General features: G+C 55.9%; 1 protein-coding gene across 1 annotated transcript; it reads left to right on the top strand.

The window, feature by feature from the left end:
* Window positions 1-706: 706 nt before the first annotated feature.
* UCK2 (uridine-cytidine kinase 2) lies at window positions 707-20,359 on the top strand. The gene is made up of 7 exons (XM_069862721.1): window positions 707-816; window positions 11,787-11,946; window positions 12,894-12,990; window positions 13,806-13,948; window positions 18,395-18,492; window positions 19,364-19,412; window positions 19,959-20,359. Exons 1-7 carry the CDS (start codon window positions 718-720, stop codon window positions 20,096-20,098), a joined length of 786 nt encoding a protein of 261 aa, XP_069718822.1. The 5' UTR covers window positions 707-717; the 3' UTR covers window positions 20,099-20,359.
* Window positions 20,360-26,174: the final 5,815 nt, after the last annotated feature.

Here is a 26,174-nt window from a genome sequence, read left to right as displayed (position 1 = left end):
AGCAGATCGCTGGGGCAGCGGATCGGTGAGGCTGTGGGTTCGATGGGGTAGCAGGTCAGTGGAACAGCAGATCAGTGGGGTAGCTGGATTGATGGAGCAGTGGATTGATGGGGCAGCGGATCAGTGGGTCAGTGGATTGATGGGGTAGCTGGATTGATGGGGCAGTGGATCGATGGGGCAGCGGATCAGTGGGTCAGTGGATTGATGGGGTAGCTGGATTGATGGGGCAGTGGATCGATCGGGCAGCGGATCGATGGGGTAGTGGGTCGGTAGGGCAGCTGGATCGATGGGGCAGTGGATCAATGGGGCAGCAGATTGGTGAGGCTGTGGGTTCAGTGGGGTAGCAGGTCAGTGGAGCAGCAGATCAGTGGGGTAGCTGGATCGATGGAGCAGTGGATCAATGGGGCAGTGGATCGATGGGGCAGTGGATGGATGGGGCAGTGGATCGATGGGGCAGTGGATCGATGGGGCAGAGGGATTGATGGGGCAGTGGATCAATGGGGCAGTGGATGGATGGGGCAGTGGGATCAATGGGTTAGTGGGTCGGTGGGGCAGCTGGATGGATGGGGCCGGGTTCCCGGGGCCGTGAGGGGCGGGGGGCGGACGGGGCCGGGTCCCCGGGGCCCTGAGGGGCGGGGCCGCGCGGGAGCACGTGCGGCGGGGCCCGGTCGGCGGGAGGCGGCGCCGCGCGGGGGAGGCGGCGGGGCCGGGGCCGGGATGGCGGGGGACAGCGAGCAGCGGCTGGAGGAGCAGGGGCAGCCCAGCGGCACCGAGCCCTTCCTCATCGGGGTCAGCGGCGGCACGGCCAGCGGCAAGGTGCGGGGAACGGGGCTCCGGGGCTCCAGCGCCACGTGCGCCGCCCGCGGGGGCCGGGAGTGGGGGGGAACCGGGAGAGAAGGCAGCGAAGGGAGCGGGGAAGGAGGCACCGGGGCCGGGAGAGAGGGAGGAGGCAGCGGTACCGGTTACCGGGGGAGAAGGAGGCACCGGAGGCGGCTGCCGGGGATGGAGGAGGAGAAGGAGCCGGTTACCGGGGAGAAGGGCGAGGAGGAGGCACCGGTACCGATTACCGGGGTCGGGAGTGAGCGGGGAGGCATCAGTACCGATTACCGGGGGAGAAGGAGGCGCCGGTACCGATCACCGGGGTGGAGGAGGAGGTAAAGGCACCGGTTACCGGGGAGAAGGGCGAGGAGGAGGCACCGGTACCGATTAACCGGGGGAGAAGGAGGCACCGGAGGCGGCTGCCGGGGATGGAGGAGGAGAAGGAGACACCGGGTACCGGGGAATGAATGGGGCACCGGTACCGATCACGGGGCTGGAGGAGGCGGCGGGGCCGGTTCCCGGGGCCGGGGGGTCCCCGTGTCCCCAGGTGCTGACTCACGGCGACCCTCCCGGGGCGGCTTTGTGTCTGTGCTCTCTGCCTCCAGCCCCACCTTGGGATGCAAAAATCTTTTTTTTTGTATTTTTTGCCCTATTTAACAGCAGTAAAGCCAGATCCGCTGCTACCAGACATCCCCCCCCCCCGCATCGTTTATAATAATAATAATTTTGGGAGTAGCGATGCCTAAGGAATCACAGAATGGTTTGAATTGGAAGGGACCCCAAAGCCCATCCAGTTCCAACCCCCCTGATATGGGCAGGGACACCCCCCACCCCGGCCCAGGCTGCCCAAAGCTCCTTCCAACCTGGCCTTGAAAAGTAAACTGAATGTGAGGTGTCACGGAGGGAAGAACGGAGCCTTATATCCCTGCTATCCCTGCCTCAATTCGTGTTTTACCCTTTTCCAAGGAAGAACAGAGCCTTATATCCCTGCTATCCCTGCCTCAATTCGTGTTTTACCCTTTTTCAAGGAAGAACGGAGCCTTAAATCCCTGCTATCCTTGCCTCAATTCATGTTTTACCCCTTTTCGAGGAAGAATGGAGCCTTATATCCCTGCTATCCCTGCCTCAATTCGTGTTTTACCCTTTTTTGAGGAAGAACGGAGCCTTAAATCCCTGCTATCCCTGCCTCAATTCGTGCTTTACCCCTTTTCCCCTTGAAGGATGCCATAACCCATCTGTGGCACCCCAGCCCATAATAAGAAGGTGTCTTAACCATGCGTCTCCAAGCACCCTTTTGATTCTTGGGCTGGTGTCGCTGCTGCAGTGGGGAAAAATCCAGATCCAGCAGGGGAGGGATGGTGAGGGAGGATGCAACCTCCTCCACTGGGAACCCGAGCTGGATTGTTCCTGCGGAGCAGCTCCCGGTGACTCAAAGGCGCTGGGTTTGTCTGCTCTCTCCGTAGCCATCCCAATAAAATCTGGCACTGCTGAGCTGTTCATGTCTCTGAACGCAGTGTCTCTGGCCCACAAGGTAAAAGCGGTGATTACGGTAGAACGTGCCACAGTTGTTCTCGTCTTCAAAGTAAAAATGCTGAGTAGCAGGCTGCCTTAGGAAAAAAAAATAGGGAAATGGTTCTTTCTAGCAAAGGAGATGTACTAACTGGCTTTTCCTGTCTCTTAGCTTTGATTTCCCCCACTCCAGTGATAGGTGGCTGCTAAAAACCCCTGTGCAGTGCGGCTCATTGAAGGAGACCCTGCAGATCAGCACAGAGTTGGTGGGAAAGGCTGCAAGAAATATTCTGGCAAAGAAAAGCCTTCTCGAGGAGAAGAAACGGGGGGGAAAACCAAGACCTAGCGCTTGGGCATGCAGATTCTTAAATGTGCATTTGATGCAGCCCCAAGGCAGGGGGTCAGCGGGGTGTCCCCCATCTGGCTAGTGACAGCGCCCTGTGCCGGGCGATGCCGAGAGCCGCAGCGTGTGCCGGGGAAGCAGCCGTGGGGCTGGGGCAGTTTGCCCAGCGAAGGGCTTGCCTGCAGCTCGAATTGTGCTGGTGCGCTGGCTCTGGGTGGAAACAAAATACTCCTAGAGGGAAAGTGAAGCAGGTGCCTTTCCCACTGGGAAAAGCGGCAAATCCGCTTCGCCTTCACACCAGTCGAGGGTTGTTGTCCTAACGAGCTCCTTTGGCACCGCACCAGCCCAAAGATAACGGAGGGCATTTGCCTCCCAAGCCCTCCTCCAGCCCCTCCCGCTGCTGCTTTTGTTGAGTCTAGGATGGGGGGGAAAAAGGCTTCACGGTCCCCCCCATCCCTCCTGATGTACCAGCGCGGTCAGGCTGTGGGGGGAGAGGATCCTGTTTGGAGTTTGCCACAACTTGTTGTTGCGTGGCGCCCTGGGGAAACTGGCACTGAAGCATCCAGCCTTCTCCAGAGGGATGGGGGAGTGTTTGGCTGGGGTTTCTTAAAGGCAAATTGGTGAGAACTCGGGATTCAAAGGCCGACTGCTGTTCCCTAGCGAGCAGAAGAAGCTTGTGCAACTTTGGGTACTCAAACAGGAGGTAGAAACCTAAGTGCTCTCCTGGTTTTGGCTCTTGAAAGCAATCTGGACTGTGTTGGGAGAAAAAGCGGGGATGCGTGGAGGTCCTGGGTGAAGCTGGGATGCTGCAGCCCTCCAGGAGGGCAGCGCCGGCCGCGTGGTGGCTGTTTCGTGTTGGCTTAATGGGGACAGGCTCTTCAAAAACTTGCTGGGAGGCACCAATTTCTCCCACTGTCCCCAAAGTCCGAGCACTGTGCTGGCCGGGCAAAGCTTGCTCCATCCTCCCATGTGGAGGAGATGACATTGAGACCTCCTCCCGTGCCAGAGCGCTGCAACCGCCTCATTTCCTCAGAGGCATTCCCAGTGCTGGTCGTAGCATTTTCTTTCATCCTGTAATGCTTTCAAGTGCTCCGCTAAAGCTCGTTTCCTCGTTATACCCATGGTATTTGTGCTAACAGCTACATCCCTCCCTCCTGCAAGAGATTCCCGGCGACCAAGGACTGCAGCGTGCAGGGCAGGCAGCCAGGCTGCGGGCTGGAGGAGAGTTCAGCACATTGACTGCTGGGATGAGCTGGAACGTGGTGGGATACCTTCTTAAGCTCTTCACTTGTCCTTACTTAGCTCTTGGAAGCCTGCAGCTCTGCAGCAGCAGCAGTGGGAGCATCTGGTGCTGGGGTGGTTGCAGGGATGGGCAGAGCTCTTCGAACTCAGGCTAAAGCATTAATTGCTTGTCCCCACATGCTGCAAAGGATAGGATGGTAGGAGTGGTTGATAGGTTGATAGGAATGGTTGGACTCGATGATCCGGTGGGTCTCTTCCAACCTGGTTATTCTATGATTCTATGAAAGCGAGGTGCTGATCGCTGCCTTCCATCAGGAGCCTGTAAGAAAAGGCGTATTTCTAAAGGTGTGAACGCTTTCCTTGGCTGTCTGGCCTTCAAACTAGTGAGAGCTGAATGTGAGTGTCACTGTGGTCTGGTGGCTGCGCTGTTTGGATCTTTAATTAGCACAGAAAGTTGGAAATGTCTCTTAGAACATGCAGCCCGAGTCTTTCCAGACTGCAGAGCACCAGAATTGCAGTGTGTGTTCAGCCAAGTGTATTCTTTGCTGTTAATCCATGAGGCACGGTTGCTTTAAACACCAAAACCACTGTCTGGGGCTGAGCAGGCTGCCTGGAAGAGCGAGCTAGCCAGAAGGCTGAAGGAGGCTGGGGTGGGACAACCAGCATGCTGGTCCCTGGGGATGCGGTGGCCCCGGCTGCTCCGCGTGAGGCGATTCCATCTCCATGCAGGCTTCTTCGCGTGACTGACCCGGTCTCCTGCCCCAGCGGGCGCTGAGGTCGATCGCAGCAGCCTGGGGATCATCGTTGCTGTTTCACCACCTGGATGCCAGGCAAAGAAGCACAGGGGAGACCCCGGGGGAGCCACGGGAGGGGGTAGCAGGGGTCGCAGGAATCCTGCGTGGCTTCAGCACCATTAACTGGTGACGTTCCGTGGCTGGCAGGAGCCCTGAGTCACAGGGTCTGACTTGCTGAACGCTGGTGTCGATGCGAGCTAGAGACTCGTCAAACTTTCTAGTAGAACGTTACCCTGTGCCAGCCCCTGATCAGACTGATACACAGGACGTTTTGATGGCTCAGCCCTTTCCTGTGAGTGACTGAATATGTGCGAGTTTGTTATGGAGCTGGCTCACCGTGGTCCCGTGGGCTCAGCCACCTCCGGGCTATGGAGTTTGCGGCAGGGGCTCGAGAAAAATATCCCGCATCCAACACCGGTGGATTGGGAGGGATTGTGCTGGGGGTTGTTTTTCCCTCGGTGTGTAATCTATGTTGATGTGTGCCTGTTTATGCTCCGGCCCAGGGCTGCTGATCACACGTGCAGCATCCGAGGGTGAGCAAACAGAAACCTGGCTGTCCCTGCCCCAAACTGGTTGGCTTGTGGCTCACAAAGGGAAAAGGAAGGAATGGTGAACCTGCCTGGGAAAGCTCTGGGTGGAGGCCTGAGCTTCTGGTACGAGAATAGCAAGTTTCCAGTCCCGGTGCTGCCATGCGGATGTGCTCCATTAGGACTGGAGAGGATCATGAACTGGAGAGGGTCGTGAACTAGCTCCCTGCAGTCACAGGCAGATCTTTAATAGATGCTCTGGGACCCTTCCCAGTTTGGTGTCTATTCTGTGTGTCACCCCAGTCCACCAAGCGCTTCCTAAATACTCTATAATTAAGGTGAAGGGGCTGGAGAACAGGCCTTACGAGGAACGGCTGAGAGAGCTGGGGTTGTTTAGCCTGGAGAAGAGGAGGCTGAGGGGAGACCTCATTGCTCTCTCCAACTACCTGAGAGGAGGTTGTGGAGAGGAGGGAGCTGGGCTCTTCTCCCAAGTGACAGGGGACAGGACGAGAGGGAATGACCTCAAGCTCCACCAGGGGAGGTTTAGGCTGGACATTAGGAAAAAATTCTTCACAGAAAGGGTCATTGGTCCCTGGCAGAGGCTGCCCAGGGAGGGGGTTGAGTCACCTTCCCTGGAGGGGTTTAAGGGATGGGTGGATGAGGTGCTGAGGGACATGGGTTAGTGTTTGATAGGAATGGTTGGACTTGATGATCCAGTGGGTCTTTTCCAACCTGGTGATTCTATGATTCTATAACCTTACAAGAAGAAACCAAAATATCTAGCTAGTGTGCTGCAGAAGATAAGCTGGGCAGCATTATCACAGCTCCTTATTTCAAGAACCCAATGGAATAAGAGTCTCCCGTGATGCCTGGAAAGGGAACCATCAGAGAAATGCAGCAAGTAATCCCAGTGGTCCCTGATGTGCTCCTAGGGAAAATCCTGCCAGATCCCAAAACTGGGGACTATTTTATCTACAAGCATGCGATGAGGACACCCTAGCCAGGTGTCCTGCGGGTGCAAAGTTATCAACAAGCCTGTTCACATCCAGATCCTGCAGGAAGGAGGTTGTGGCAGTGGTGCCTGTAGATGTAACCTCTGGGCTTTTCTCCTTGGTGGGTGCAACCTGTCGTTGCTCCTGGCCAAGGCGTTCCCTGTGGGCATCGCTCTGCTGGGGACGACTGTCCTTGTGGTGAGCAGCATCTTGGCTCGGGGCGAGCAGCCTGCAGAGGTGGCAGGAGGCTGTCCTTCTCTTCCTTCCACAGGGGAGCTCAGCGCGTGCCTCTCCTGCTCAGTCTTGCTTCCAAGGGGACTGGCAGTTTCAGCATTTCTTTGGAGCCAGAGTCACTGTATCTGGCATCAGTCACTCTTGCTAGGTGTCTAGTCTAGAGTCTTTGGGAGGATGGGAGGTCCTCTCTGCTGCTGTAGTGGGAACCTTGTGAGCATCTTGTTGTAGACGTTCCTCTGCAGTGCCGCGCTCCCTGGGGATGGATTGATTGCCCTGGGGCCAGCATATCCATATGCCCTGGGCTTGTGGATATATAGAATCATAGAATAACCAGGTTGGAAGAGACCCACCGGATCATCGAGTCCAGCCATTCCTATCAAACACTCCTATTCCTCCTAGCCCAGGACAGACCTTGCTAGTCAGGGGCCGAAGTGCCCGCACGGCCCTGTCTGCTGCAGCAAATCCAGGGCTGAAAGCATCAGCTGGCTCCTGCCTGGTACCTTCACATGGTGGTTAACCGTAGCCCTGTCCATCAGCTTTCTCTCTAATACCCATCTGAAGTTGTAATTCACTGGCTGATCAGAGCCACCCAAAGGGATTGTGGGTTAATCTGCGTAATAGTACTGGGGAATTCGTCAGCTCCTGAAAAATAGCTGAGCAGCTGGCTATAGGCCATGAATAAATATGAATTAAATATGAAATACTATTAATTTCTTTCAAAGAAACGTCAGGGGTAGGGCTTCTATAACCTGAGTTTCTTCCCCTGTCCACCACCTCTGTTCTTTTGGAAAAACATGCAGGAGTTCTTCCCCACATGCCCTCTGCATCTTCCCCTCCCAGCAGAATAAAGCTGTGCTTCTTCCTTAAACACTGGTTATTTGTGTGCTCGGTTTGGAGGAGGAATCCTGCAAGAGGAGCCACAGCTGTTTCTGTACGGTAACAGCGTCTCGCTGAGCTCTCTTGGTGTGTAGAGGCCTCGCTCGCCGCCGCGTGTGCGCTGGGGGTGGGTTTGCGCGGCTTTTCCAGGGAGCAGCTCAAGCACAAAGCCTGCGGGAACGCAGCTCAGTGGGTTGCAGTCGCTTTGCTTGAACCTGGAGCCGAGTTCCCCTCGCTGCAGCGTGTGGAAGGTCATGAGCGACGGCAGAGAGGCTGGGGTTCCCTGCCTGCACGCTTGGAAATTCCTGCATTGGTTTTAGGTGGCTAACCACGGAGGCTCAGAGGCTGCTGTGTCCTGTTTTTATTTAGTTTTAAACCAGTTCTGGGGGAGGGAAAGGCTTTTTTCTTGAGAAAGCATCCTGTTGCTAGGAGTGAGCTGTGGCTGAATTGCCACCAACATTTGCTTTGGGTCGTGGCGAGGTGTGCATGGACAATGTAGATCTGGAGAAGGGTCTGAGAGGACATGAGGAGCTCTGTTGTGCCTCTCATCTTCCTGCAGATGGGATGTGTTATGCAGGGCAGAGCTAGGGGTGGGGCTCAAATCTCAGAATTTTTGCATTGGGATTCATCTGTGGCTTCATTATGTGAAAGCTGGGTAGACAAGGTGCTGGGGATATGCCATAGAATAGTTTGGGCTGGAAGGGACCTCAAAGTCCATCTAGTTCCACCCCCTGCCATGGGCAGGGACACCTCCCACTGGATCGGGGCTCCAAGCCCCATCCAGCCTGGCCTTGAACCCCTCCAGGGATGGGGCAGCCACAGCTTCCCTGGGCAACCTGGGCCAGGGCCTCATCGCCCTCATAGTGAAGAAATTCCTCCTTCTGTCTAGTCTAAATCTGCCCCTCTCCAGTTTACACCCATTGCCCCTCATCTGATCACTTTGTAAAAAGTCCCTCCCCAGCTTTCTTGTAGCCCCTTCAGGTACTGGTAGTGGGCAGGTGCAGTTGGACTCGATGATCTCAAAGGTTTTTTCCAACCAAACAATTCAGTGATTCTATGATCGTGTCATCTTCTACTTGCCTCTGCAGTCCTCGCCTTCTCAGGAAAGAAACAATTGTCTTCACCCTTGGGAGAAGCTTTTGCTGGTAGGAGCCAGGTGGTTAGGAGTTGGCGAGGCAAGGAATTGGAGCTCAGGTTGTCCCTCCGTGTAGGCATCAGCACCGCATGTTCCCTGGGTCGCCGTGCATCCAGGCCAGCTGCAGCCCGGCACTGTATTTAGCAGTCGTGCTTCGGTCTTCCTGGGCATCTGCAGACCTTCCCAGAGCCTAACCATTATCAATCCCAGTTATCAGTGGATTTTTCCCACTTCTGATTAACATTAGTGGCAGGGACGTATGCAGTGCTGGTTTGGGAGGGGGGTTTAAGCAGGGGATGTGCGTCATTCATTAGGAGAGATGCTTCCTGAGGCTGAAAGTTTCTGTTCCCACTGCGTAGGGGAATTTGTAACCTCTGCATTTCTGGTTTTTCTTCCCCCTTACCATAGGGTGTTTATCAACCGAGGGGAAAATCTGCCTGTCCAGCTGTAGGAGGTGTTCAGACTGGCATCAGGGAATGCCCCTCATGAACTGTTCTTGTTTCCACCACAAGCGATCGCGGGGAAAGGAAAATCCTTTTTCACTTAGCCCTGAAGCGGGCGTTATTTCTTACCAGCCCCAAAGAGAAAGCTGCAGGACTCCTCACCGAGGTTTGCTGCTCCACTGGACATGAACTCTGTCCTGAGGACGAGACATCCTCTCTCCACCACTCCTGATAGCTCTCTAGATCCCACCGGGGGAAAGGGAAGGGTCCTTGGCTTCTGTCTGGGTGCTTCTGCAAGATGCAGTTGCCACCCCAGAATGCTGGATGATAAAAAGCATCCAGGATACCCTCCAATCTTTGTCCTGGGCCCCTGTGGGAGGACGTATGCGTAAGCCAAGACTTCTGTTCCTGTCTCCACCTGCCTAGGGCTACTTTTTCCTTGTATTTTTGTCACCATTGGATGCCTTGAGTTGTGGCATATGGAAGAGGAAGGTGATTTTCAGAGCTGATGGGGACTCTTTTTCCCCACTTTCCAGGATCTGGAGACCAGGGATTTGTGTGCATAAGGCAGAAGAAAACTTGGCCAGAACTGTATGATGCCCTGAAATGGTTTTATTTTCCACCTGTGTGCTGAGGTCCATGGGGGGAGAGCGTGAGTGCAGCTGGTGTGTTGCTTTCACTGATCCAAAGTCATCTGGGCTGGGGAAAGCAGACTCTGTTGCAGACTCTTACGGAGCCTGCTGATCTGCAGGCTGGGGATCTGCCTGGGTGGCTGAGCTCGAGAGTGGTTTATTCCTAATTGCGAAGGGCCTGGGAAGTTTGGTGTCCTTGGCATCTGTAGCCAAGGCTGAACCCTGCTGCGCTGTGTCTCCTCATGGTGTGGGCAGCACAGAAAGGCAGCAGCGTCCTGAGGAGAGAGCAAGGGAGGAGAAGTGGAGGCGAGGCGCTGCGCGTGCCCTGTTTTTGCAAAACCTATGGGATGCAGCTGGATAAGCAGTAGGGCTGTCGCGGGCTGGAGAAGGGTATTGGGAGTGGTAAAGCAGGGGAAACGGAGAATGGACTCCAGCTTTGTTTCTGCGTGTGCCGAAGGGCGAGTGACTGGCACTGCCTTGCAGTGCTTTGTTCTGCGTGGTAGCAGCTTGCTGCAAGGCAGGGCTGCCAGCGTGGCTCGGGAAGCACGACTTGCCAGCCATGAGAGGTGGGAGAACAAGGTGGGATGCTCGGGGAGACCTCATCCTCAACCCAAACCCCACAAGGGCTGCTGTGGGGCAGCCTGAGCCGGTTGGCTCTGCAGCAGCGCTGTGCGCGGAGGCTCCTCAGCCGCGCTGGGGCTGACTCACAGCACAGCGGCCACAGCCAAGTCAGGTCAGCGTGGCCTGGAGGGGAGGAGATGGTCTCTGGGGACAGGAATGCCGTCAAATCTTCCAGCTTCTCAAGCAAACAGCCTTGCCCTCTGCCTGCTGGGGTAACCTTCTGCCAGGCGTGCCTTCCCCTCCCTGTTCCTTCTCACCACTGCTGGCTTCAGCTCTGCACCTGGAGGTTGCCAGCCAGGTACGGAGCGGATGCTTGAGCCAGCAGGAAGGTGGGAGCGTGGAAAGAGCCATGGGCAGGCGGAGGGAGGCAGGCTGGGACAAGCAAACCTGTCTTTGCAAAGCAGCAGAGCCCTTTGCAGAGAGCCTTTCGGTAGCTGAGGCCAGGAGCAGCTCAGCTGGGCGTCTGCAGCAAACGTGATTCGCAGGAGGTGAAGCAGCTCAGTTTGGCACCAGGAGCAGCTGCTTCTCTCCAAGCAGTGGGTGCTGTGGGGTAGGAGCAGGGTTGTCGCGCGGGGCTCCTGCCGCCGCAGAGCAGTTCCCTGCTGGCCTGACCTTGGCTTTCACTGGCCGGGGCAGGCGTGCCGGCTGCCAGTAAGTGATGCAGTCAACGCTGCTGTGTTGTGCAGCGGCCAAGGACTCGTGTGACCAAGGAGAAGGGGCTGAAGCCGGCTTTGGGGTTTGTCCCCCACGCCGTGCTCTGATTTGTGTCGTGATGGCGCGGTCTGGCTGCCCCTTGGCCACGCGGCCAGTGCTACCGCAGCGCCAGCAGAGAGTCGATGCCGGCTACCAGCACCCAGCGGTGCGCGAGGTGCCGCTCCGTGTGCCAGCAGCGCTCGTGGGGAATTTGTACCGGCAGCCAGAGCCACGTGGCGCTGCGGCCACTAGCTCTGCGGTGCCCTTAGCCGTGCTGTGCCAAGACACACCGGGATACGCTCACGGCTGCTCGTCCCAGCCCTGGCAGCTGTGGCAGAGGTGGCTGATAAAACACGCTAGGGCTCTCTTCCTGCTGCCTTTTGATCCTAGAGTTTGTTTAAGGTATGAAAACAACCTGGCTCCCCCTCTTGGAGGGCTGTCTCCCCACTGACCGTGCGGCAGTGGAGTTTCTGAGCTGAAGCAGGGCTGAGAGAACCAAGGCGCCGGGGCTGCCTCCCAGGGAGGAGGCTCAGCCCTGGTGCCAGGCACGACTCTGCTCTCTGGGGAGCTGCTGGGCAGGCTGGAGCTGGCTGTGGAGGCCCTGGAGCTGCAGCTGAACCCAGGCAGCAGCCAACCGGTTTCCTGCTGCTGTTTGTGCCCAGAATAGGAGCTGTGGGCAGGCTATGGGGGTGACGGAGGCAGGGAGCGCTGCTTTTGCACTGAAGGGCCCAGCGGTGATGTCCCTGCAGCACTTTTCCCTTAGTGGCTTTGGGCTGTGCCTTTGCGGGGACCGTGGACTTCTGGCTGGAGGTCCAGCAGGCAGTGCCCCGTGCGCCCAGGAACGGCTGCTACCCAGGGACATCCCCCCTGCGCGGCTCAGACACTGCTTGCCACTGACTTTGCCTCCTTTCTTGTTCCTTTCCCAGTCCTCGGTATGCTCCAAGATCGTTCAGCTGCTGGGCCAGAATGAGGTGGACTACCGCCAGAAGCAGGTGGTGATCGTGAGTCAAGACAGCTTCTACCGGGTCCTTACCTCAGAGCAGAAATCCAAAGCACTCAAAGGCCAGTTCAATTTTGACCACCCAGGTGAATGGAGAACAGCACCGTGACTCTGCCGTGCAGTGGGGGACAAGGGCTGGAGCGGGACCCTCCGTTCCACCGGCAAAAAGCCTCACATGGACACTGGGGCTGTGTCTGCATGGGGCAGAAGTGGGTGACTTAGTTAAGCTCTTCTGGAGCCGGGTGAATCCCTGGCAGGGTGGCTGGGGGCCACCTATGTCCCCTGCAATACAACCTCTGTCTCTCTTGGGAAAGAAATTGCCTCTGGGGTGGAGTGTTTGGAATGAGAAAGGGCAGGTTGGGAATCCTCAGACGCCTCAAGACACTCCTCCCTGCAAAAACATCACCCAGTTTGAAAACCTTTCTGGTACAGCTGGGACGGGACCAGGGAGATGTGGCCTGGCACAGCCCCCTGCAGCCTGCAGCTCCGTGTCCCCACTTCGAGGAGGGAACCGTCTTGTGCAGCTGCTCTGCAAACCCCTCTATACTGAGGGGGCTGTGCCCTGTTGCTGCACCAGGGGCTCTTTGAACCGTCTCCAGGCTTGGTGGGGAAATCTCAGAACTGCTGTCCTTTCGTCCCCACGTGGACAATGGCTGGAGGCAGCCAGCGCCGAGGAAACAGACCCCTGTCTGTCTGGCAGCTCGAGGCTGAAACACTGCTTCAGTCTCTCCGAGGGCTGGAGCCCTGGAGGGGAGATGCTTTCCCAAGCCTGGGCTGTCAGTGCCACCATACAAGGCTGGTATTGATCTCTGCGGGTCAGATCCCAGGCTGGTGCAAAGCAGTGAAGCCCGAGGAGCTCTTGAAGAGCTGGGCCTTGCTCTGCCTGCCCATGGGGATGTGTGGGGCTTTCCTCCCAAGCCTGTGTGCCTGACCCCGGTGCGGGGTGCCAGTGGCTCTGGCTAGGCTAAGCACAGCATCTGGTGGGTGGGAGAGGTTGCAAAGCTGCCTCTGGTAACGTTTCCTCTCTCCTCAGATGCCTTTGACAACGAGCTGATCGTGAAAACACTCAAAGAGATCACGGAAGGGAAGACGGTCCAGATTCCTGTCTATGACTTTGTCTCCCACTCCAGGTCTAAAAGCCGCTCCTGCCTTGCTGTGCCTCTGCTACCGCCCTGCGGCGCAGCTCGCGGCCCTGCCAGCCCACGCTGCCCTCTGCTCGCACTTGCCCACAGGCGCCTAACGTGCCAACCAAAAGTTTCTATCCATTTCCCTTTGGTTAGAGAATCCAGGGTAGATACCAGCACAGTCTGCGGGTCTGGAAAGCTGCACAGCGGTGCGGTGGCATCCAGCAAGATCCAAGCGTCAGTGGAGGGGATCATGGCCCCTCTTTTTCTTACCCCATCCTCACTTCTCTTCCCATAAACTCTGCGTTTGCAGCTTTAACAAGTATTCCAGGCTCAAAGAGTCTGGCATTGCCAAGGAAGGAGGGGGGTGACAGTTCTGCTCCTGTATCTCTTGCCTTCGTGTGTTGAGCTTGTTTTTACATGCCTGTGTTGGCAGTGGATGGTGTGACCCCGCTCCATTTCCCACGAAAGTGCTGCAGTGGCAGAGGAGCAGAGCTGGCCCTTGCGGGTTCCCACGGGTCAAGCTTTCACAGGCTTTCTGGGCTTTCACAGCTTGACACCTAACACTTGGAAGCAGCAGCTGGCCAGGGTGGGGGGAGAAGGACTAGTCTGCTTCTTGCTTTGCCATTTGTTCTCCTAGGAAACACACATATAGCTTGGATTCTCTTCACTGCGATGGGGTAGGTCTCCTCAGTCGCCCCTCTGGTGCCGCAGTGCTATCACAGGGTTGGAGCAGTGTCTAGGAGCACTGCTGTTTCCTCCCGTCTCTCTTGGCTTGTTTTTCTCCACCAGCATGTTTTGACTCTCCTTCCCTCTGCTAGGAAAGAGGAGACGGTGACCGTCTACCCTGCCGACGTGGTGCTCTTCGAAGGCATCCTGGCCTTCTACAGCCAGGAGGTGCGGGATCTCTTCCGCATGAAACTCTTTGTGGACACGGACGCGGACACCCGGCTGTCCCGCAGAGGTGAGACCTGAGCATGCCTTGCGTCGCAGGGACAGCAATGTCCCCTAACTGTGATCTGGGTGGCTTGTCACAGGGGCAGGGGACGCTGACACATTGGCACAAAGCTGCACTGCTGCGAGCACAGAACCAGGGAGCTTTTCCTCCCAGTGCAGAATGTCACACAGGGCAGCTTAGGACAGCGCAGAGCAGCTCGTTCCGTGTCTCTTAGGATTCAGTGGGGGTTTTGCTGCCTTGTCTGGGATTCCTCCTTTGATGCGTGCAGCAGTGTGACTTCCAAGTGTGCCGTGTCCTCACATGGCCCTGTCCCAGCAGCTCAATGGCAGCTACTGCTGGTCAGCAGGTGCGAGCAGGGAAGGGTGCGATGGGCCAGGCAGATCTTCACGGTTCGGTCAGAAGGCAGCGCCTGGTGGATCCGCTCCAGACGTGGCTCTGGGCGTGCTCTGCGGGTGCGTTTGGGTGTGAGGGTGCCCTTTGTGGGTGATGCAGATAGGGAGGCTGGTTGTACATCTTGTACAAGCAGAGCTGGCTTAGCGTAAAACCTCTCTGTGATACTCAGCACTGGGGTGATGGCTTTGGGGGCAAAGAGCCCTAGAAATCAGAATATCCCTCTCTAGGACCTCCCCCCCGCCTAGCTGGCTTGCTTGGCGGTTGCCAAATGACACAGGAGAGACTCCAGCTCTGCAGGGTCTGCATGGTTTGAGATACCTTTCATTTTATAGAATCACCAGGTTGGAAAAGACCCACCGGATCATCAAGTCCAACCATTCCCATCAAACACTAACCCATGTCCCTCAGCACCTCGTCCACCCGTCCCTTAAACCCCTCCAGGGAAGGGGACTCAACCCCCTCCCTGGGCAGCCTCTGCCAGGGACCAATGACCCTTTCCGTGAAAAATTTTTTTCCTAATGTCCAGCCTGACCCTCCCGTGGTGGAGCTTGAGGCCATTCCCTCTCCTGTCCCCTGTCACTCGGGAGAAGAGCCCAGCTTTTAGGAGTGGTGTCACTGATGTAGCACTTGTAGTCTCCTGGGTGACTAAGGCAGCCTTTAGGGATTCTTGGGGCAGAATTCATTTCTGCCTGAACTGTCCCTACCCCTGCCTGGCTCTGACAGCCTCCCCAGGGTTTCTGGGGACGCAGGAGATGACTTAGAGGAGAGGTCCCATCCAGACTTCTGTGCTGTGACGAAAGAGCGCGTCTCAGTGCGTCAGCCTGGGACTGTTCCACTCTGCGACAGAACTGGTCTTGCCTGCCCTCCTGCTGCCAGACAGATGCACAGCTTCCTCTGCTGTTGGGATGTCATCAGTGCTGATTAAAAGCTGCTTTCCACACACCCTTCTTGACCCTGCCCGCTGTTCTGGCATGACTCATCCAGGGAGGTGTCAGCACAGTCATCGCAGGAGATGTATCAGCAGGGCACAGATGCGCATTGGCGAGATCCCCCAGTGTGAGCCTTATCCCTTCACAGACTGTGCTGTGCAGGAACTTGGGTTTGCACCCAGCCACAGGGGAGCACACGCTTTGGGCAGTGCCCTCTATCAGCTATCTGAATACACACGTCGAATGCGTGTTTGGTTTTGGGCCCCTCACTACAGGAACGTAATTGAGGTCCTGGAGCGAGTCCAGAGAAGGGCAACAAGACTGGTGAAGGGGCTGGAGAAGTCTTATGAGGCGCGGCTGAGGGACGTGGGGCTGTGTAGCCTGGAGAAGAGGAGGCTGAGGGGAGACCTCATTGCTCTCTCCAACTACCTGAAAGGAGGTTGTGGAGAGGAGGGTGTTGGTCTCTTCTCCCAAGTGACAGGCGAGAGGGAATGGCCTCAAGATGTGCCAGGGCAGGTTCAGATTGGACATGAGGAAAAATTTCTTAACCGAAAGGGTTATAAATCATGGGAGCAGGCTGCCCAATGAGGTGATTGAGTCTCCATCCCTGGAGGGATTTAAAAGATGGGTAGATGGAGGGCTTAGGGATATGTTTTAGTAGTGGACAGGTATGGTTGGGCTTGATGATCTCAAAGGACTTTTCCAACAGTGATTCTATGATTCTGTGAAGGCAAAGTGTTGCCTTGTGCATTTGCAGTGCCACGTGTCTGTGAGCAGCCCAGTCATACGCTGGAGTGTGTGTTTCCGTCAGTTTGGACTTGGTACAGAACCCTGACTTCAGGGCTGGAGACCTGGTTGAGACCCCATTGACCAAGAACTGAGAGCGTCCAGCTGTTGACCTCAATGCAGAACTAAACCCAGCTGTGCTGCTGCTGTTGGACGGTGTCCTGAGCCATGTGGGCACAGGCCATTCTTGGGGTGTTTCTCCCACCTGCCATCCATCACTAAAGCCTTGCAAAGGGGCAGCTAGGCTCGTGTCTCCTAATTAGGGCAACTCGTCAGCCTCCTGACAGGGAGCTGACCGTCTGGCAGTCTCCTGCAGCAGCAAGTCTGCTTCTTCTGTGTCCCCCTGGCATTTCAGGGGAAGGAGAGCCTTTGTGTGAGGTGCTGAAGGTCTAATCATGTCCCTGGAACTTAGCTGGAGACAGCTTGCAGCAAGAGGCCGTGCATTGCGACATGGCTCTGAGTCATCTTGCTCTCCCAGTAGTCCCGAAGAGTTGCTGCAATGGCCTTTTTGGCTGGGCAGCAGTGGGAGATGAGGTGATGTTCCTGGAAACACAGCTGGCAGCTCAGTTAATTAATAGCGCCGGGGTTCAGTACGTGCAGTTCGCACTGTCCTCATCTCAGCACCTCTCCCGAGAAAAACGGTGCTACCAGAGTGCAAGGGGCAAGGTCTGTCAGGTGCCTCCAACAGCCTGATCCATGCAAAGCCGATTCTGGCTGAGGGCCCTCACTGCCCTGTCCTTTGCCAGCTTCTGTAAAACAAAGACCAAGTCAGGTGTCACGTGCATTTGAGCAATGCTTGTCTGCTGGCTCTGGACGGGCGCCGATCACCTTGGGGTGTTGGCCTGCCCCACAAGTAGAGAGCGATACCCCCAGACAGGGCGTGAGGTCCCAGCCTGGGTTGCTGGGACCCCTCGCTTGACTCCCGTTGGCGTGTGAGGGGGTGATGCCCTGCTCTGGGCTGCACTGAGAGTGGGCAGGAGAGTTTTGCAGCGTCAGGACCAGTCGCTGCAGCCTGGGCACTCGCCCCATGCAGCTCACAGGCCTCCCAGACTCTGGCCCAGGCTGGGTTTGCTGCAAATACACCCTCGCTGTGCTCCTTCCCGGCCCCAGCGCAGCCAACAAACAGGGTGTGGGACCTGGGAAACAAAGCCTCTCTGTTTTATTTTCCTTGCTTGTTTTTCTGTATTGTTTGAGCTGGGGCTTGCTCCCTCTCCCCGGAGAAGGCGAGGAGCTGGAGAGAGCAGCCTCAGCTGGGCTGAGCCGTGCCTGGAGCAGGCAGGGAGTTGGCACGCATCTCGCTGCCAGCTCTTTCTTCCCCGCATCACCTCCCTGTGCAGGGCTGCGAAAGGCCACGCTGCAGAGCTGCTGGCTGAGGGCAAACAAAGCCACGGGGACGATGCCAAACCAGCCCCAGCACTGGCCTGGCCCTGCAAACACAGGGGCAGTGGCTGCTGAGCGGGTCACACAGGCTGGCAGTGCCACGGCACGCGGCGAAGGCTCATTCTGAACCCAGTGCCAGACGCTAGCGTGCTGGGGAGAAGCCAGCCAGCCCCTTGGGAAGAGCCAAGAGCCGTCTGCTCAGCCACAGGGCTGTTCTGGCTCTTACTCGTGGATTAAATTCCCACTGAACTGGGGCACTTGTCAATGCTGAAGTGGCTTCAGGCTGGAGATGGCAGTGGCCCAAATACCACGTGCAAACAAGGGCGTAAGGCCCAAATGGCTGAAAGAACAGGAGGCCAGCACGCTCTCCTGGCTTCTTCCTGAGCTGATCTCCTCCAAGTACCCCCTCATCCTTTGTTTGTGGGAGCCTGCTTCGCCTTCCCACCCGACTCAGCACGAGGAGCCTGGCAGAGCTGGCTAGGTGAGCGAGTTGCACTCTCCTCCCCTCTGCAGATCTGGGTTGATCTGTGCCATAACGTGCGTAAGGGTGACCCACGCTGCTTCTCTGTCCTTGGGGCAGCTCTGCACTGGGATGGCTGGGAGAATGCCCCGTCCTCAAGCATCCTCCTCCAAGCGGGGGGCAGAGTGACAGGTAGGATGCAAGGGCTGAGGCTGGGAACAGTCAGGACCAGGGTGGCACTGGTTACAGCTGGAATGTGCTTGCAAAGCTGAGGAGGGAGGGAGACAGGCCAAGAAAAGCCCTCGGTCAGGTCAGCCAGCCCTTGGCTCCCAGGAGAGCTTGCAAGCAGGTTAAAAGCATGTAGCTGAGCTGGGGTGTGCTGAGACACGTGGGCAGCAGCTTCCAGGAACAGAGACCTCGGGCGGAATACCCAGGTACTGGAGGGAAGGAGGACAGAGTGATTTGTCTCTCGGCTCCTGACTGTGCCTTTCATCTTCCCTGCAGTGCTACGAGACATCAGTGAGCGAGGCAGGGACCTCGAGCAGATCTTATCTCAGTACATCACCTTTGTCAAGCCTGCCTTCGAGGAGTTCTGTTTGCCAGTAAGTAAAAGGGGCGTGACACCCACGGGAGTCTGCCAAAAATGCCTCATACTCTTTCCAGCTCCTCAGACAGGAGCATTTTGTGCTCCACAGCTCAGGTTAGGCTGCCTCGCCTTTCTCCCTCCTTGCAGGCACTGGTGAAAATGGAGACCCAGTGCTGGCCAGAGCAAGGGAAGATGGGGACCATTTATACAGCCACTGTTGCGCTTACTTGACTCTTAAACCAGCTCTCAGCCCAGTTGTCCAGCACTGAAATGCTCCAGCATCTCCTGGTGATTTTTGATGTGGCTGGAAGCACCGGGAGCTGTCAGAGGCACCTATAGCTCAGCAGGCTGGTTTGTTTACTGCTGGTAGAGCTTGGCTGTCAGGAAGCTGACCAGCTGTGAAAAAACTGACACAGACGGGAGGAAACTGAGCCTGGCACCTGTAGGTGAAAATAGGTCAGGACAAGTGTCCTGAATCAGACATTTTTTCCAAGTGATGCTGGTAGAAAATTCTTCACATGGCCCAGGCAGGCCAGCTTTTGCTCTTGAATGAAGTCTGGCTGGATTCAGGGGGTGCTTGATGCCCAAAAGCATCAGCTCCTGGAGTCTTGAGGGCTTTTTAAGTTCAGGTTCTGTTAGGGTGCCTCTCGCTACAACTTACTGGAATCTGTATGACCTCATGAAAATGGAGTCAAGGCGCAAAGTGTGGCTCTCAACACAGAGCAGAAGACAAATAAGAGCATCCAAAATGTATTATCAGCAATGATACACCTGCCAGTGGGCTTGGGTTTGGCAAGGGAACGGGAAGGACCTACCCCAGGAGCGGGACAGTGCCCCAGCCTGGTGTCCATCCACTTTCCCTGTAACAGTGCTCTCTCTCTTCACAGACCAAGAAATATGCTGATGTGATCATTCCTAGAGGAGCAGATAATGAAGGTGAGTGGACTCGGACCCTGTTACGTCCTGGCAGCAGGCTTTGAGTTGGTTCTGTTGTGGTGGTGGAGTTAGGTAGGAGTCCTGCCATGAAGATGACTCGGCCCGCTGCTGCCTGAGAGAGTTCTCACACCCGCTGAGATCAGCCTCTCCCGTTTGCTCCCACCTGGAGCATTAGTGACTGGGAGTCTATGCTCCTCTGATCAAGCCGGGGAGCCAATCTATGTATAGAGCCTCCAGGCAAACTCCTGGTTCATCCCACACAAAGGGAAAATGTGCTTCTCCAAGGCCAGAGCTGCAGCTAGGACAGCCAGGTCCTGGCTGGAGTCAGTCTGACCATACTGGCCTGAGTTGGTGGGTTCATCCAGGTCCTAGGGATGAAGTCCCCACAGGGCAGTGGCTCCCTGGAGAGCCGCAGCTCCCCATGGTGTGATAGGAGGTGGTAGGAGCAGGGCAGGCAGCTGGGTCATTTCTAGCTTGGCTTTATTTTATTTGCAGTGATCCTAATGCAGTCTCTCCCCTGTGTCTTTCCCTTCCTTTTGCTCACAGTGGCCATAAACCTGATAGTGCAGCACATCCAGGACATTCTTAATGGAGGACTCAGCAAACGCCAGAGCAATGGCTACCTGAACGGCTACACTCCTCCGCGCCAGCGGCAGCCCTCAGAGTCCAGCAGCCGGCCGCACTGACCCCGGCGGCAGGCGTGGGGCTGGGGGTGGAGGGCGCTCGGGCCCTGCCACTGCCCCTCTGTACATACTGTCCCTTCGCTCCCCCTTATCTATTTAAGAAACCAGACGGAGACGAATGCCTTTAATTTTCTATGTTGGAAATGCCGAACGAGTAGCAGCCAGCTGCTCGGGAGCCTGGACCGCCCACAGCTCCTGGCCTTGCTCAATAACTCCTCCAGCACGGAATCGGCTATAAATCTCTATAAATATAGAATTGTTCTATTTTTGTGTAAATGCAGAATAACGTAAAATTACTTGCCATAAGGTATCTGCCAGGCTGGGTGTTGCTGGGAGCGGGGCTGGGAAGAGGGTTCTGGGAGATGACGGTGTCAGGATCTTCATCTCAAAGGCGGTAAGGATGGAAGAGCATTCGACAGCTGCTTTAGCACCACAGTGATCTCCATGCTGGGGAAGGGATGGGCTGTGGTGGAGGAGCCGGCAGCTTGCATGTGGCATGGATTTTGTGACTGGACTGGGGTTGTCGTCTCCTGCTGTTGCTGTTCAGGTCTGAGTAGCCTGGTTTTGGCTGGCAGGCACTACACAATGCTCCGGGGAGTTGGGAGAATGATGTGTAATCCCTCCCCTAATTAACTCTGCACCGCCAGGTCTCAGTCCCTCAAGAGCATCCCTTCCCGTGTCTGACACCCCTTCCCACCACAGAGGTGGCTCTGCTGTCACACCCTCCAGCAAGGCCCTGGTAGTGATGCTGGTATGTGATCATCTCAACAAGGCAGCTTGTGTCTGTAGCGCTATCACTGCCTGGCTTGGGTGGGGACAGGACATCAAGACCTTCAGCCCCTCTGGAGCTTGTGGCCTTGGCGTGTGGTGGGACAACTCACTGAGCCGTGGGCTCAACCCAGAGCCTGGTGGGTGCCTTGCAGAAGGTCGGAGCGGTGTCTCATTCCTCACGTGGGGCGGTTTTGCTCTTGGGTGGGGGATTTTGGGTCTGCAAGATACAGTTAAGGGAGAACCGACCTCTTCTGCAAGAAGGGGGAATGGATGATGAAAGGCTGAGGAGCCTGTGTGAGGCGGCGCAACAGTGTGTTGTGAGCCCATGGCTGCCGAGCTGCCCTGTGCAGGGCATCCACAGGTCCCAGCAGGAAACTGGGCAACCGGGAATCCTTTGCTTCCCTTTATTCAGAGAAGCTCTTGCCTGGCCTGCGTCCCTTTCTTTGCATCCTGGTGGGGGACAGTGTCCCTGCAGCACGCTGTCCCCAGGGCTGCCCAGGGAGTGCCCTGCCTTGCCCAGGGCGAGAGCCATCTGCCTCTGACAGTGCTTGTCCAGCACCACTTGTTACTTCGGAGAAGAGACGAACACTCACTTCCCAACTTTGCCGTGGCTGCTGTGCAGGAACGTGGTCACTGTGCTGGTCTGCAAGTGGAAGAACGCTGTGGCTGGAGTTGCCTGGGGGGCTGGAGAAGGCTCTCCTCTTCTTGCCTGATTCTGGAGCCTTCCTCTTGGGGTGCTGCTGCCAGAGCGCTTTCCGGTACATGGAGTATTCACGCCTGAGGCTCCTGGCCAGCAGGGCAGCGTTGACCTGTGTTCGGCAGAGCAGGTCTGTTTTCCAGAGGATGTCCTTTCTCCAGGCGTCTGTCCCCAGGGAAGATGAGGCCATCCGTTGCCTTGCCTGCAAAGGACAGGGGGATGGTGAGGCGAGCAGGGGCTTGTGGGGCTGAGAACTGTCCTGCTGGGCTTGGCTTCCTCTGGAAGAACTCCAGCCCGGCAGGACTGTCACAGGCAGCACGCTGCGCTGAGGAAACCTCTGGCAGGCTCCAGGCTGTGCTGGTGGCTCCCAGAGGGCTTCAGCCCTGCGTCTTGGCATGTCCCTGGGGAAGGGACAGAAGAACCCTCGGGGCCCTCTGAGGATTCCTTGCTTGCGCTGGGTTTTGGGTTTTCATTGCCGGCCTTCTTGGCCAAGGCCACTGTGGTTCCCTGCTGCCCACAACCTGGCCGCTCCCTGCACGGCTCGTCTCCTTGCTCACCTGTCTCTGGGGTGTCTTCCCATTTCTGCAGGGCCCAGTTACTATCCATGCGATGCAGAAGAGCCAGAGGGTTTGCCCAGCCCCGCAGAGGAGGCAGGTCATGTCCACCTGGGCAAGGCAGCGCCAGAGGCAGCTGAGGTGGAAGGCTAGGTCAGTGGCCGTGCTCTCATGCTGCTCAACCGGCCGTTGTTTCAGGCTCTCCGGAGCGACTCCCATGCGGACCCTGACCCGGCCGTGGGGGCTGTGAAGGCCAGCGCTGCCGGGCCAGTTGGAGAACGGGCTCCTGGCTTCAAAGGGCGTCTCTCTTCCATCTTCTGGATGAGGAGATGTTGTGCGTGTGACCCAGTAGCAATGAATTTTTGCGCTCAGGGTGTCCCAGTAGCCGTGGATGTATATGGTGACAGCGACCCTGTTGTGGAGGCTGTCGATGTTGGCGTCTAAGGTGCACAGAGAGAGCAGGCAGGGAGAGAGGATGAGAAGGGGAGTGAGCCTCATGGTGGTGTTTGTCGAGGGAGATGTCTTGATTCCCGAGCTGGTGTGCGCTGCCACCTGAGCAGAGTTCAGGCAGTGACCACCTGGACCAAGTGCCTGCACTGAGTGCGCTTGCAGGGGCTGTTGGTCTGACAGACCATGGGCTGATGTCCCACAAGGCTCTGTGATGTCACAAGACCTTTCTCCGCCCACGGTGCAGACCACGAAGCCTGAGGTGGAGCCAGGGAGGACCTTTGTAGGCAGATTTTGAAGCCTTCTCTGGCCACTGCTGTGCCCAGCAGAGCACACGGATCCCAGCTGTGGAGCGGGACTGAGCCCCACATGGTTTTGTCTGTGCCCTGAACTTGTCACCAAGAAGGACTGGTGCCCACTCACCCCACGTGTCTGAAATCATTGTCCAAATATTGTTTGCCTTGGCACTGTAACTGCTTCCCTGGGGATGCTGTTCCAGTTTTCCACCATCATCTGGATGAAGAACCTTTTCCTAATATCCAACCTAACCCTGCCTGGCACATCTTCCTCGCATTCTCTCGCATCGTGAGATGCTCACCAGAAAGGAGAGATCTGTGCCTGCTCTTACTCCTCCCCTTGTGAGGAAGCAGTAAACGGTGATGAAGTCTCCCTTTAGTCTCTTCTAAGGCTGAACAGAAGTGACTTCAGCTGCTCCTCATTACTCTTTTCTACTAATTATTAGACGCGTCGCCTTTAAAGCTGTTGCTGTGAACTTGCTGTCGATACCTACTGATCATTTGTTACCTTTCTTGCTGCAATAAGTTGAGTAAAACTTGATTTCACAGAGCATTCTAGAATTTGGGCTTTTATGCTGATCACGCTTTGCGCCCTGTGGTACCGAAAATTCTGGCAAATAAACTCTCTAAGACTCATTTTGGACTTTTAGAAAATAAGCGTCCTTAAAGCCTGGGCATCACGAGGCAGTGACCTCCATCGATGACGTGCAGCGAGACAAGAGCTGGGGCAGGATGGATTTCCCGCTTACACGCGTGTTTAAATTTTCCTAGGAATCTTATGCATATTCTGCTGCTTTCTAAGGTCTAATTTTAATGTTATTATGGACAAATCTCTCGCTAATTTGGAGCTTTGGCTCCAGCTCTGCCTCACCTTGCCTTGAGATGGGGAAACGCTGCAAACAGAGGGGATTATAGAACCAGAGGCATCTCTTCAGCACAGATCACACCGAACACAAGATGTAACAGTGTGTGGGAAAACACCATTTCAAAAAACATCCTGTTAAAAAAATGCTCTCAGAGGGACATCCTGCCTAACGTTCAAAAAATACAGTTCTTCGGATCAACTCGACTTTAGCTTAAATCGTAATATTCCACTTTTTGTAAGAGTAACTCCTTTTTGTATCAACACAGTATAAAAAAAATCACGCTCAGAGGGACATTCTGTCTAACTTTTCAAAAATACAGCTACCTGGGTGAAGTTTGCTGTAGCTTAAATCAAAATATTCTTGCTAATTTGGAGCTGGGTTCAGCCCTGCCTAACCTTGCCTTTGGGATACGGAGAGACGGCAAACAGAGGATGAACAGGGTCTGGAAAAATGCTGTTTGAAAGAAAACGTGCCCTCTGAGGGACATTCTGTCTGACTAAAAATACGGCTACTTGGAGGAAATTTACTTTAGCTTAAATCATAATATTCCACGTTTTGTAATTGTAATAACTTCTATATCAACGTGGTATTAAAAAAACCTGCTCTCAAAGGGATGCGCTGTCTAATTTTTAAAAAGTGGAGTTTCTTGGGTGAATTTTCCTTTTGCTTAAATCACAATATTCCACTTTTTGTGACAGTAATGACTTTTTGTCTCAAGGTGCTATAAAGCCCCATGCTCTCAGGGACCTTCTGCCTGGCTTTGCACAAACACAGCTACGTGAATGAACTTGACTTTAGCTTAAATCACAATATTCCACTTTTTGTAATAGGAACTACTCTTGTATCGCTTGGATGAACTTAACTCTTCTTTAGCTTAAATAAAAATATTCCATTTTCTGTAATAGTGATGACTTTTTGTATCAACATACTGTAAAAAAAAGCATGCTCTCAGAGGGACATTCTGTCCAAATTTCAAAAAATACAGTTTGTTGGGTGAATTCTACTTTGGCTTAAATCACAATATTCCACTTTTTGTGATAGTAACTACTTTATGTATCGCCTGGATGAACGTAACTCTACTTTAGCTTAAATCACAACGTTCCACTTTTTGTAATAGCAATAATTTTTGTGTCAACGTGGTGTAAAAAACCCCATGCTCTTAGAGGGTCATTCTCTTTAACTTTCAAAAAATACAGCTTCTTGGATGAATTTGACTTTCATAGAATCACGGAATCACCAGGTTGGAACTTGAGTTCATATCCCAGAACTCTGCTTTTCGTAAGACTAAATTTTTATATCTATGTGGTATTAAAAAATCCTGCTCTCAGAGGGACATGCTGTCTAATTTTTAAAAAATACTGGTTTTTGGGTGAATTCTACTTGAGCTGAAATCACCTTTTGTAGCGGTAATGAGTTTTTGTATCAAGATGCTATAAATCCCGCGCTCTCAGGGACGTTCTCTCTCTGGCTTTCAGCAAGCACAGCTACTTAGATGCACTCGACTTCAGCTCAAATCCCAATATTCCACTTTTTTTTGTGGCAGTGACGCCTCTCCGCGGCGCCGCGATCCGCTCCGGGTTTTAGCGCCGGCCGGAAGGAGCGGCTCCGGCCGCGCCCCCGATCCCGCGCGGCGCCGCGATCCGCGCCGGGTTTTCGCGCCGGGCGGAAGGGGCGGGGCCGGGCCCGCGCGCTTCCTGCCGCGAGGAGCGGGGCGAGCGCGGAGGGAGGAGGGAGGGAGGGTGAGTGCGGGGCCGAGGGGGCTGCGGGGCTCCAGGCGTGGGTGCGGGGGCGGGGGCTCAAGGTGTGGGTGCATGGCGCTCCAGGTGTGGGTGTGGGGGGCTGCGGGGCTCCAGGTGTGGGTGCGGGGGCTCAAGGTGTGGGTGTGGGGGGCTGCGGGGCTCCAGGTGTGGGTGCAGGGGGCTCCAGGTGTGGGTGCGGGGGGCTCCAGGTGGTGGTGTGTGGGGCTGTGGGGCTCCAGGTGTGCGTGAGGGATGGCTGCGGGGCTCCAGGCGTGGGTGCAGGGGGCTGCGGGGCTCCAGGTGTGGGTGCGGGGGGCTCCAGGTGTGGGTGCGGGGGCTCAAGGTGTGGGTGCATGGGGCTCCAGGTGTGGGTGTGGGGGGCTGCGGGGCTCCAGGTGTGGGTGCGGGGGGCTGCGGGGCTCCATGTCTGGGTGAATGGGGCTGCAGGGCTCCAGGTGTGGGTGCGGGGGGCTGCGGGACTCCAGATGTGGGTGCGGGGGGCTCCAGGTGTTCGTGCATGGGGCTGCGGGGCTCCAAGTTGGGGGGCGTAGAGCTGCAGGTGTAGATGCGGGGGGCTGTGGAGCTCGGGGTTGTGGGGCTGCAAGCTCCGGGTGTGGGTACGTGGGGCTCCAGGTGTGGGGCTGCGGGTTGTGGGGCTGCAAGCTCCGTGTGTGGATGCGGGGGGCTGCGGGGCTCAGGGTTGCGAGGG

This window comes from Phaenicophaeus curvirostris, chromosome 8, assembly GCF_032191515.1.
Source record: "Phaenicophaeus curvirostris isolate KB17595 chromosome 8, BPBGC_Pcur_1.0, whole genome shotgun sequence".
NCBI classification, from domain to species: domain Eukaryota; kingdom Metazoa; phylum Chordata; class Aves; order Cuculiformes; family Cuculidae; genus Phaenicophaeus; species Phaenicophaeus curvirostris.
The sequence above is the reverse complement of the archived record's forward strand: the minus strand, read 5'-3'. Positions and strand labels throughout refer to the sequence as shown.

Coding starts and splice junctions, on each gene's coding strand:
- UCK2 (XM_069862721.1), top strand. CDS start 718: ATGGCGGGGGACAGCGAGCAGCGGCTGGAGGAGCAGGGGCAGCCCAGC. Junction 817..11,786: donor GCGGCACGGCCAGCGGCAAG/GTGCGGGGAACG, acceptor TTCCTTTCCCAG/TCCTCGGTATGCTCCAAGAT. Junction 19,413..19,958: donor TAGAGGAGCAGATAATGAAG/GTGAGTGGACTC, acceptor TTTTGCTCACAG/TGGCCATAAACCTGATAGTG.